Below are 13,381 nucleotides of genomic sequence, written 5' to 3'. Positions count from 1 at the left end.
TGCTTTACCGATTTGCATGATTTCTTCTTGAATTACATCAAAAACACCTTGAAATTGCTCGGTTTTAGGAAGACTAGAATTACATGACTCGAAATGAAAACATTACAAAATGTCCAGAATTGCCTACCTCCTCTATCTTGGATCAAAACGAACTAAAAATGACTAAAAAATATGCTAAGAATAACGTAAGATGATCTGTCATCATTGTGGTACTATATCTGGAATTGGCTTGGCTTTTCATCAGTTGTGCCGGCTAATCAAGCAGATCACTTTTTGCAGTTTAGCCAAACTGGTGGTATTCAAAGATCTTTTAAGTCTTTTATGCATTTGATTTGGTTGTCTTGTGTTCGGGCAATATGGAAGGAAAGTAATAACAAAATTTTCGACAACAAAAAAGCTCAACTGCCCCCATTTATTATTAGATAAAATTAAGTTGCAATTTTTTTAATGGTTGAAGACAAAATTCTATTTTTGTTTTCAATTATCATGTTCGGCGGCTTAACCCTATTGTGCATGAGACTCACTATGTAGCTTCTTCTTTTTCCATATTCCTTCAACATCTTTTTTGTGGTGACTTTGTAATTAACTTTTGATGTTCTTTCTTGATACTTCTTGTGCAGGGTAGAACATTTGATTTCTTAATATATTATATTTTAAATTGTTAAAAAAAAGTTATTAGATCATAACATCAACCAATATCCTATTCTTGTATTTCTCTGTAAATAGATATATCTCATCTCTATTCTTATTCTTATTTAAGGAGTTTCAAATATGTAGAAAAAAAATTAAACCACTTTTAGATTTTTAATTGAAAAAATAATGTATGTAATGATATGCAACTAAAACCAAACGATTAAATGTGTACGCACACAGCATACTAAGATTGACTGTGATGCTGCATTGAACCAGGAGCTATATATTGGATGTCTTTTTTCTTTATTTCGTAGTCCTTGATTTATTTCAGTTAAAAAAAAGTTAAGAAAAATACAAGTTGGAGAGTGATAAAGAGAGGTTGAGTACAAGAATTCAAACCCTGCACTTCACCACTGAGAGCATTAATATTACTTTGGTTTCACATTTAACAAGCTTTTAGGTAATTTGTCTATTAGTTTTTTTTTTGACATTATTGTATACTATTAGGTAGAACATTATAAAACAACATATAATAATCTAGCCGACAATGATTTCCATACCAGAAAATTTATCAAAGTTCACAAAGATGTTAACAGCACTTACATACGGAAATCCTTTTGGTAATGAAGCCGATAAATTTTCTCCATTGAAGAGGGATACCAAAAATTGAACATGACATAACACCTACCCTCTATTACTATGAGAAGAAAATTCATCTACTTCACCACTTTAGGTAACCGTATTTATTAAAATTAACTACAAATCAAACCTCTATAGATATGATAGCTCATCACTACCCTAAGTGCTCGGCAGCAAAACATTTCCATGTTCATACCTCAGCAATATTATTGACAATGTTTTGCTGCTGAGCACAAGAGTAGTGAACATTGAACAGTAATTAAACTCGGCTACATTTTACTTATTATACTAGAAAAAAGTTAAAATAGCAACAAAAATTAGAGACAAATTTTCTAATTTTCATCTCTAAATTTTTGTTGCTTTTTCAACTTTTTCTAACGGTTTCAATATAACAAAGACAATTCAAATTTAGAAATGCTAGATACTTAGATCATGTAGGAGCAAATTCATCTTCTTCAGACCCAGTAACACATTCCTTCTCCTCCTCGAAAACTCGATCATCAATCGAGGAAAGACGACGATGACCTTTTCCGAAAGACCTAATATGATCTTTGAGAGATCTTTTGTGTTTAAAATCTGAACCACAAGTGCAATACCATAACTTGCCACAATTCTTTTCATGAGTCCTCCAATCACCTTTGACAGCAAATGTTTTCCCACATTTTCTACACATAAATGGTTTTGTCCCATGTTTTCTTTTGTAGTGAGTTTGGAGAGTTCTAAAGTCTTTCAAAGGCTTAGCTCTTGGATGATTGATGTTGTTCTTGCAACCTTGAACACAACAGTAGCATGGTAGCCTTAGCATTGCAGCTGGTTGTGTGCCTCTTAGTGAGTCTGGCCCTTTCCTAAATTCAGATCCATGCCCCCACATATGCATCTAATGGAAAAATATTTATTAAGTTGGTGCTGTAGTTTGAGTTTATGAATTATTAAAAGAACACATGCATGCATGCATGTTTTGTTTTTTAATGGAGCAAAAATAAACTTAATTAATTTCATCTTTGATTTGTTCATGAGATGTAGTGATAAAAGTTTGAGAAGAAATTGTTGAAAAATAATTATAAGTAAAATAATGCATTTCATCTTTTTATTTATTATAATTTATCTTTATTTAGGCTTTTATAATATATCTTAAACAGCCCTTACTTTAAATTAGACCATAAAAATAATAATCTTCAAGCAGTAGCCTGAATTATTTGACCTAGCTATATTACCCTTAATTGTTGCCAATAATTTTGTTAATCTTTCACTGATGGGGTAGGATAAGTCAAATTCTAATCAAAAGCAGCAACTGCTAGACCCATGAATGTTGAAATAAAACAAAATCTATTTGAAATCTGATTCCTCTCTAAAGAATATATACAATTAATTAGTATAATCAAAAGGAGGATCCAAAGTTTTGTATTATTTTGTTAAGTCCTCGATGCTACATGTCCTACACCTACCCCCATTTTGACAAATTACTAGCCCCTTGTCCTCCACTTATTCATATAGTAAATTAAAAAAGTGAAAAGAGATATCTAACCATCACAAAGCAGAAAATATTTCAGGGGTAAATTTTCAACCCAAATTAAAAAAGGTCTAATAACACGAAGAAAATAAATAAATTAAGACTGAAGACTATTAAAAGTTTCCTTTGAAATGATCATAAACGATGAAACATTAACTTTTTGAAAGTGAAGGGAATGCTAGAGGGACACAAGAGGCCATCTAGCTATAGCTAGCTCGAGAAGAAAAATTATTGTCAAGAAGAGAAAAGTTAGGGCGGGTTAAAGCATCATGCATATTGTCCTCGTGAGCTTATCTCAGATGATAAGGACAATGCATAATATATGCAAAGTTCATGGTTCAAACTTCGGCCACCATAAAAAAAAAAAGCATCATACATATTGCAATTGTATTAAGTAGGCAAAAGCAGTTTTTAAGACCAAATAGCATTAAAAAAAAAAGGAAAAGATCAAATTGCTGGCTTTGTGTTTGTCAAATTCATGGAAACTATTTTTTTTTTTGGTTTGTCATATATAAATTTGTCTGTATGCCAAAATGCAGGTGCTAATCTATTGAAGTAAACAAATTAAGGGTTGCCAATGAAGAGCCTTTGTTGAGTATCCACTGAAGTTTTCGTCTTGGAAACGGTCCCTTGGTGAAAATCCTGAAAATGGATGCTCCTTCTATGAGTGGGAGGTGCAACCTATTCCTTGCTCAAACCGATAGGGCATACAGGGTTGTTGGAGATGGATCACGCGATGGCCTGGTTGGCCTCATGTCTTCTCTCGATCGCCCCTCCATCCGGTTTCCCTCCATTTATCTCTATGGGTGGGTCGGTTATTGTAGAGGTGGTGTTTGTTATATATGGATGATCCCCCGTTATTGGGGCTCTTTTGTGTGTTTTTCCCTTCCATTTGTAGTGTTTTTTTTTGTTATATCGATCTTGTGTATTTTGTGTTTAATTATATATTCATCTTATCGCATATCGATCATGTACGAGCAAATAAGAATTTAACTAATTTTGTTCTTATTATAATGAAATTTAACTGTTTTTTTAAATAAAAGGTATAGTTGAAAGAGAAAAAAAAATCAGTCCAAAATCCCTTATAATTACAATTTTCCTTGCCACTCAAAAAATGAAGGAACTTCTTGATTGAGAGTAATTAAAATTTAATTAAATATCATGTTTTCAACTCTCTCCTGCTAGACCTTATAGTTTTTATATTCAATACTAGTTTCTTCACTAATCTTTTTTTTTTTAATAATGTTTATTTATAATTTTTCTATTTTTTGGGGCGTTTTTCCATCTTTCTTTACAAGTAACTGAGGCTAAAATAGTTGAATAAAAATTATGAAATTTTTCTAATTCTCATATTCATGAAATTAAATGAAGAAGAAACTAACCTGCATGTTGTTATACCTATTGAAGGTTTTGTTGCATATGGAGCAAGCAAATTGCATAGGTCCAACAAGGATCTGTGCAGGAGTTGGTATCCAAAACCTTTGGAAGGTTTTTTTAGAAGCCTTTTCTTCTTCTTCTTCTTCTTTAAAATGGAAAAACTTCTTCTCATCATCAAGATATTTTTTAGTGTCATGAGGTAATCCAATATGCAAAGCCACAATCTCTTTTTCTTCTTTGAACTCAAAACCCTCAATTTGTGGCACTTCACGTTCTTCATCTTTTGAAAAATTTGCACTCAAAATAGGAAAGAATTGAATAGTTTCATTTTGAGTGGTAGAAGAAGATGATGATGATGATGAAGTTAGATATGATTTAGAGGAATTAGATGGTTTGAGCCACTCAATGAAATTATTGTCCTCTACATCACACTCCATCATAGCCATATTCTTTACCTTGATGAGTGAAATCAAGCACTTATATGATGGTTTGATTTAATAATATTAATAATTAATTTGGGAGATTTTCTTTGTTTGTTTGTGAACTTTCTCTTTCTCTTTTCCTTTTCATTTTAACCTTTGCTTTCTCTTTTTTGCTTGTTTCTTTTATGGAGAGATAAGAGAGAGTAATAAATGTAGGGGATTGAAAATGACATCCACTACATGACTAACCAATTTTACGTATACCATGCGAATGTTAAAGGTTGGCCCACTGTATCTTAAACATTGACCTTAAGCAATTGATCTCAAATATAAAAGGGGGAAAGCATTTGGATTAGTTTGGTCAATACCTAAAAGGAGATAAAGAAATAATATTATTGTGAACCAATAAACAACAACTAGGACATCCCCTAAAAAAAACACTAGCTAGGTCATATATGGTGCTTATTTATAATAATAATAATATATATTTAGCTGCTAGTCTTGATAGTTGATACCCTTATTTTCACCCTTCCATGCAGTTGATTCCCTCCATGTAGTTGATATATATATATATAGGGCATATCATGTGAGAATGACTTTTATATGTGAGAATGGTAGGAACAATTATCAACCATTAGATTAAAAATAAGGGTTCAGATTTAAACATCAACTAAACACACTAGCACACCACATAACTTTGTCGCCGCCTTCCTCTTTTCAGATTTGTCATCCATCATTGAACCACCTCCGCCGCCGGAAGGTCTCTCACCCATTGTTGAACCCACCTCCGCCGCCGGCAGTCACCGCCCACCAAGTCGATGTGTCTTCTTTCTCTCTCATGTCTTGTTATCTCTCTCTCCGACCCTCGTCGTCATCGTCGTCTCTCTAACTCGAGATTTGGAGTCGATGACGGAAACGGCTACAGGCATCAATGTGTAGACACAAACTGAGGCAAACAAGGGAGATTAGATCTGTCAATGAATCATGGTTCATGGGTTTTGTGGTTGAAAAATTACTTAAGAATTTTTTATTGGAATTAATAAATAAAGAGAATACAAGTGAGTTATTTTCAAGATAAAAATCATGTAGGTGGTTATGATGGTGATTTAACGGAAGCAGATGGATGTTGGTAGGTTGAAGAAGATGAGTGGGTGAGTTGTTTCATGAGGGAGAAACACGCGAGTGTCTTGAAATATGTTTTAATCTTGACCATTAATTTAAATCCAAAGGCTGATAATTGTTCTTATCATTCTCATATAAAAGTCATTCTCACATGATATGCCCCCTATATATATATATATGGGTTTTGTTAGAAGCCATCCATAAAGGTCTCTTTTAGCAACCCACATCTCAAGGTGTGATTTCCACTTTTTAGTTATAACTTTGCTAAAAGACACCTTCATAAAAATTAGTTGGTGTCTTTTAACAAATGATCATAGAATAATTTGTTAAAATACACCTTCATAAAAGATGTTTTCTAGCAAAACTCTATATATATTATAAAAAATGGTGATATAACATGTTTTAAGTCACATGACATAAATTTTGATGATATCCTTTACAGTAAAATAAAATTTGGTGATATAGTATACCTACGAAATTGCAAGAAAACCTCTTGAATTTTTGGTTTCAACCTTAAAAGTTATACATTTTTGTAGTTTAATTAATGACATTTATATAATGAGTTTACGTTGATGATTCTACATCTCATCATGTCCAAGAATTTTTGGAAGGAACCAAATTAATTGGTAAATTTTGAAAGGGTCTTGCTAATCATTGCCCTCAATGGTTAAGGAAGGCAAAAGTAGCATGTTTGCATTGGTTTCAACAATATTTTGACTTTTAAAAAGTTAAATTTATCACATTTCACCATTTTCCAATGCTATATTTCTATTTGGGTCATGTTAACCGGTGCCCCGGGGGCACTGGTTAAGGAAACTAAAAAAATGAAGTTTTAAAATGAAAGTAACACTTTTTATACTTTTGAAGAGTTGATAGCACAAGTTCCAATGTAATACTTACCACATTTGACTTCTTAACCAATGCCTTCCACTGGTTAACATTATCCTTTCTATTTTTATCCCCTTATCCAATGCCCTAAGAACAATGGTTAGCATTCTCCATTTAAAAATGGTGAGATTTGTTTTGCAAGTGAATAAAATAGAGGGGACAAAACTTGCATATTATATTAATAAATTGTTGAGCTAGTCATAAAAATTGAAAGGTGAGTAGATATAAATCAAATTTTGAAGTAAATTATAAAAAATACAAATATTATGACATACAAATAAAATTATACGCTTAGAAGTAACATAATTATTTTTAAACTTAATTAATATATTCACCAATATGTACATAAGCTATCAACACACTTTGTTTCATAGTATAACTCATATGGGCAATCACGAGTAGCTTTGCAAGGAATCTCACCTGTTTGTCAAATATATATATAAAAAAAAAAAGTAATGTTACTAAAAGGTAATAAAACATTTTGTATAAGATGAATCAGAAAATTTGAAAATTGTTTAAAAAATGACGTACTTGTATAGGACTTAGGGGAAACGAAAGATGAGGGGAAAGAACGACGATCAACAAGAAATGGGGAAAGAAAGATGATCAAAGCATAAAAAAACATAATAATTTGAGCCATATGTATCCTCATTTTCATATAATAAACATGAGTTTCTTTATCTCTTTATATGTAAATATTTCATGCATTATTAACTTCAATCAAATAACTTTTACCACTTAGGAGTTACGAGAAGCCATTTACAAAGATGGAGTTGATGTTAAATGTTTTTAATTAATATGTCACACATATACATGTAGATAACTCAATTGACCACTTAGTAAATATCTCACATAAAAGTCTAGATGATCATCAAAATTCTTTTTTAATTTTATTAAAATTCATTATTTTAGTCATATATTTTAGCTTTTCGTAATAGATAGGGTAAAATGTCAAAATATAAAAAACAATAATGAAAGAGAAAAAATGTTAGTTGTATAAATAACACAACAAAGAGGTGATGACACATTTATTTATGAATTAAAATTATCATATGATGACTTTTTATTTTACAACATTTTATATCAAAATTAATGATATCAAATATGATGACGCATTTATTTATTTTTTAACGAAAAAAAAAATATGGAAAATGTATGATGAGTTGAGAAAATGTTGTGTTATCTTGCGCAATGAAACAAACAGAATCAATTAGTTTTTTTTAATAAGAATCAATTAGTTATGAGATAAAAGAAAAAAAATACGGGCTTGAATTTAAAAAGTTTTATTTATTTGTATTTTATTGTAAAACTAAATGTTTACCGATGAATGGAAGACATGCAACAATTTGTGCCGCTAAACCTTTTTGGATGGAAAAATCAAAAAAATTTAAAGCCAAGAGCAAAGTGACATCAAAAAGAGTTGGAACCCTACTCTAATATATTGTCAATTGCTCATATATATTATTAAAAAAAGAGAAAAATTACATATAAAAATTGGGGGACATAAAACCTGAACCAGTCAACAACCCTAATGGGCAAAACATAAAAAATATAAAAAATCATATGGATCCATCCCTAAAGAATTTAAACAAACGAACCAAGCGGGTCTAAAGTTTGGTGAATGAATCGATCGTCAACACGAAAACGATTCACGTATCATCAACTCCCTACTACAATGACAACAAGCAATAACGACTCTTTCAAGTCCATACGGACCCATGTCATTCCATCATAGGATGACTAGGATATATTTTTAAGGGTTAAATATGTTTTTGGTCCCCATAAATATGTCAACTTTTCGTTTTAGTCCCTCTAAAATTTTCCTTCAACTTTTAGTCCCTGTAAAATTTTCAATCACTACTTTTGGTCCCTATTTTTAATTTAATTTTTGTATTTTTTAATAAAATTGTGCAGAAATGTGTCAAATATTCTAAAAACAATTCCTAAAAAAATTAGATTTTTTTTAACAAAACACAAATTAAATATGAATTTTTAACCATAAACAATATAAAAATTCATATTAAATTCATGTTTTGTTAAAAAATTCTGAATTTTTTTTGGAATGATTCTTATAATATTTTGAATTTTTCTGGAAAATTTTATTAAATAATATGAATTCTACATATGAGTTTACTTTAAAAGAGGGACCAAAAGTGAAGATTGAAAACTTTATAGGGACTAAAAGTTGAAGGAAAATTTTAGAGGGACTAAAACGAAAAGTTGACATATTTATAGGGACCAAAAACATATTTAACCCTATTTTTAATGGTGTATGAATCAACGGCCAACACCGATAGATTCATGAACCAACGGCCCCTGAAACGAAATACAACAGCATAACCAGCCCTTTCGAGCCCAACGAACCTGTGCGCAGCGAACTGGATCTAAAAATCCAGCACGACAATAATAAGGTTTTGAAGCAGAACCTATACAACAAAGAACTGTAATTCTAGTTGTTTCTTGAAACAGAACAAAGCAACGTTTGGTCCTAAGAAGCCAAGAGTGTCACACACAAATATTTAGGTCATGTTTCTTTATAAAACCAATTTTTAGAATTTAAGTCATATATCTGTAAATATTTAAATTTAATTAATTTATTAAATTTTAATAAACTCCTACTCATTAGTAATTAGGTAATTGTAAAATCAAGATATTATGTGTGTGTGTGTGTGTGAGAGTTGTGTGTGCGTGTGTGTTGTAACTCCTTTAAAAATCGATAAACATTGTTGTCCACAACACTTCAAATATAGCGTATAACTTATAATAACTTATAATGTGAAAACAATGTAACTATAAAGCATTACACATAACATAATCCCACATGAAATTACAATTTTCAAAAGCTATATTACAATCTGAAAATACTAGCTAAATGATAAACTCAAAAGGACATGTAGGTTATGTTTACTAACCTGCAACAAGGACTTTCAACGTGATCATTACATGAGGGTGGTGATCATCCCAAACAACAAAATACAAGGTTCACTAGCTGAAATAACATATATAACATAAAAACTTTTATTTTTCATATCTCATTATATTTTTCTTCATTTTTTATCTTTGAAAAAACTTCTAAATGACGTAACTTGATGCTGGAGATATTATTTTTTTGGATTTTATTATTTCAATTTATCTTAGATAAATTTATCAACCTAAATGAATTTCAAGTGTAGGAAATTTCTCTTGGGAAATTTATAGTTGTTGGAAGCCTTCACATGCGCCATTTTCTTGGCAAGCATGTTCCATGTGACCCACGGGGAGCAAAAGCTCTTGTCTTATATGGTTAAGGGTCTAGTCTTAACTTTATCTTTTTTTCTTCTCATCATTGTCAAGAGACTTTCAATGCTCAATCACACAAGAAAGAGACTTCAAATGCTCAAGCACAATCAAGAAAGAGAGTTCTACAATCTAACTTAATCAAATAAAAGATTGGTTTATTTTACACTTGATAAACAATCTAACTTACAAATTGTATTATCAGAGGCTGAAAGCGACCCTTCCTCTGAAGACGAAAAACTGGTCAGAGGCTTCTGATGCTGACTTGGCTTTATATTCTTGATATCCTCTGAGTCTTCAGACCTTCAGATGCTTGGCCTCTTCAGAGTCTGTTTCAAATCTTCAGCTTCCCACTTTTTTCAGATGCTCTTGTATATGTTCAGAATCTTGATCTTTCATAATCAAAACTTGATTTAATAAATTGAGTTTAATTCTATACTCCTGCAATCTAGAACACATATTAGCATATCTAATTGTTCTTTTCAGACTTTGTTATCATCAAAGGAATTAGAAAACCCTTTTTAGTTCAACAATGACTTTAATGCCATATTAGGTGCTCATAAAAAAAGGAATTAGAATGCTTCCTCCTATTTCATGTGATGACTTTATAAATTGGACTAATGCCAGCAGTCTTATTCATCTTAGTACTAAAGGAGTGTTTTTTACTTAGAGAAATAAAAGAATATGCCTTGCTCATACTTCTCTTATAGGGAAATATGTAACCATGATTGGCTTGATCTATGGAATAATTTAGCTGATATTCTCTTCCCAAAATTTTTAATGATCCCCATCCTATTTTTCGTAGAAGTGATAATCCATCTATCTCTCATATTCCCCCCTTTTAAATTCTTCAAATATGGACAACTGATGAGATTTTCCATCAAATGGTTGTTGATCATTGTAAGATTCTAGTTATTGGTTCACCAATGTACAAATCTCTAGACTAAATTGAAGAATCTTAAGAGTACTAAAAAAAACTGAATAATGAGGTCTTTGGAGACATCATTACAAGTGCTCACATTGCTAAGACTAAGGTGTATAGAACAATTTTGGACTTTACTTATTCTGATTAACTTCAAGCTTCAGGTTTTTGGACTTTAAATGAACTTCAAAGATATATGTGATAAAGTTAAGATTAAATTGGCTACATGGAAAAGTGATTTTCTTTCAAATATGGGAAGAGTTCAACTTATTAAATCAATTATGCTCGCCTATTCTTTCAGCATATATAGGTGGCATATTCGCTCTTAAAACAAAACAACCTGATGGATGGTTCAAAAATTTGTGTGGAGTGGAGTGGAGATATAAACACTCATAACAACCTCTTGATATTGATAAAAGGAAAAACACAGTGGTAAATATGCCGGTTTTAATAAACAAATAAATATTATATCCACATGAACCGCACTTAGTTAATTTAAGTTTATATCAAAAAAATTTCTAAACAAAGTATTTGTAAACGTGTTTTGGTTAGGAATTGGTCTTTGCAATTTAAATGATAAAAGAAAGACTATTTGTGAGGAAATGTTATTTCACTTATGGGGTTCCTTCACCTCCTTTTCCACTTGAATTTTATTTATCATTAAGTTTTGTATCTCTTATGTGTATAGATAAGGTGACAATAGTCTGAACATAAGGCTGTGTGACATGGCAAAAGTATATTTTCCTTTGCAACTTGTTTTGAGTTTTCTTTCTGTAAACCACCTCATTTCTTGCTCAACGAAGTTTCACTTAGCAGGCTCTTGCTTGCTCAGTGGATTTTGATAATTATGAAATTATATGCTTTGTATTTATCTTCCAGCTCATGGAACCTTCATAAATGAAAGGAAATAGGTAAACGTGGCTTAAGTGGCTTAAAACTAAAAATATTATATAATATTATGCCTGAATGTAAGGTTGATCATCAAAGTCTAATCTCACTATGCAAATTTACACCATTTTTCTGGATGTAAGGTTGATATGTCTGGGTGTAAGTTTGATCATCAAAGTCGCCTTCACCCTATAATAGAAACAAACCTTACCTCAACCTACTTCCCTCTTTATCTTCCTCTCTTTCCCCATCTTCTCATACCACAAGTTTGACATTAGATGTTTAATTATTTTTTGTAATAAGCTTCAATGACAATGTAAATGTATTATGAAATATACAATCTAATAACAAAATGATATTTTTATTTATTTATTGTCTCTTCACATTTTTGTCTGTTTTAAATTTGGTCACTTTCAATTATGCTTTTTGTGTATTATATGCAATTTTGTTCTATGATTTTTGGGAATAGAAGTTTTTAGATTATATTTGCCGAAATTCGGTTAAGATTAAATTTGTCTAGCAAAGGGTATTTTGAGAAAATAAATAGGGCACGTGAGTAATCAATAAGATGTGTTGTGAATTCGATGAAAATCACACCAATAAAATACTTGATGTGTGGAGCAAGTAATAATCAAGCAACTAAAATAAAGTGTATGGAAGTTATAAACACGAGCAAAAGTATAAAACACCTGGAGAAAGAAAGAGAGAACACTAAAGAATTTGTTTATCCAGTTCGGTCCAAAACTGACCTAGTCTGGGGGAGAGAGCATCCCTCCGTTCCACTATAATGATGAGTAACTTTACAAAAGAGATATCAATGGGTTACAAAAATAAGTCTCCCGCCTAATTCTACCCAAAGTCTCAATCTCTTCCCGTGACCAAGAGACTCAATCCTAATAGTGTTTCCCAAGGTGAATCAACCCAAACCCTAGTGTTTGTTGCCAAGAGCAAACTCTATACAAACCCTAGTTTTCTTGTTGACTTCTAAACCCTTGTTTCATCCCCCTCTATCTCAAGGTTTACTCTGATACAAGATCTATATTTATAGATGAATATAACTCATAAATTTGGAATGAATATCACATTGAAGATACATTTCTTTTTTTTCTCCTTCAGTGAAAGAATATTTGCATCAAAAATATAATATTCCCTTTCAAAATATATTTGCATCAAATCGTCCTTTATACAGTACAAAAATATATGAGTAAATTACACTCCACTCCCCTCCCAATCAAATCGTCCATAAATATATTTTCAGTATAAAATATATTTAAAACAAATCTTTTATATTTTTAGCAAAAAATATTCTCCATCCATCAAATTTTGAGTCATACTACAATAAGATAAGAAAAGTAATAGCCAACTTGTCTATCTTTGGAAGAGGAAGTATTAGGTATCAAGCCCTCTAGAAAAATCAATGAAGCAACCATTTCATATCTTTGTTTAAAAAATTTTAGCTCAAAGGAAGATTGGGCCATTCTCTATAGAAAATATTTCGTAGGAACAATGTTTCAGTTTCTTATCATTTAAGTTCTTCTATTTGTTCTGGAATTAAAAATAACATACATGAAGTTCAGTCTAATTCTATTTGGCTTGTTGGTAATGGTGATGACAATAGATATTAGACAAATAACATTTTTTTTACACAAGACAAATAACTTGATTAGTTCAACTCTGGTTGATCATCTAGAGTTTTCTAAAATG

At 31.1% G+C, this 13,381-nt stretch overlaps 1 protein-coding gene across 2 annotated transcripts; it reads right to left on the bottom strand.

Annotated features, from left to right (window-relative positions):
- Positions 1-1,163: 1,163 nt before the first annotated feature.
- On the bottom strand, positions 1,164-7,204 carry LOC11445732 (zinc finger protein WIP3). 2 transcript variants are annotated; one of them, XM_024780880.2, is made up of 5 exons: positions 7,123-7,204; positions 6,954-7,011; positions 6,604-6,678; positions 4,165-5,527; positions 1,164-2,149 (listed from the first exon to the last, which is right to left on the bottom strand). In XM_024780880.2, the coding sequence occupies exons 4-5, from the start codon at positions 4,603-4,605 to the stop codon at positions 1,703-1,705; spliced, it is 888 nt and encodes a 295-aa protein (XP_024636648.1). In that variant the 5' UTR covers positions 4,606-5,527; positions 6,604-6,678; positions 6,954-7,011; positions 7,123-7,204; the 3' UTR covers positions 1,164-1,702. The 2 variants fall into 2 exon arrangements, with proteins under 2 accessions (XP_024636648.1, XP_039689955.1); XM_039834021.1 differs by having other exon boundaries at positions 6,927-7,011; positions 7,123-7,172.
- Between the last annotated feature and the right edge of the window lie 6,177 nt (positions 7,205-13,381).

This window comes from Medicago truncatula, chromosome 4, assembly GCF_003473485.1.
Source record: "Medicago truncatula cultivar Jemalong A17 chromosome 4, MtrunA17r5.0-ANR, whole genome shotgun sequence".
Classification (NCBI taxonomy): domain Eukaryota; kingdom Viridiplantae; phylum Streptophyta; class Magnoliopsida; order Fabales; family Fabaceae; genus Medicago; species Medicago truncatula.
The sequence above is the reverse complement of the archived record's forward strand: the minus strand, read 5'-3'. Positions and strand labels throughout refer to the sequence as shown.

Coding starts and splice junctions, on each gene's coding strand:
- LOC11445732 (XM_024780880.2), bottom strand. CDS start 4,605: ATGGCTATGATGGAGTGTGATGTAGAGGACAATAATTTCATTGAGTGG. Junction 2,150..4,164: donor ATAGGTATAACAACATGCAG/GTTAGTTTCTTC, acceptor TTTTTCCATTAG/ATGCATATGTGGGGGCATGG.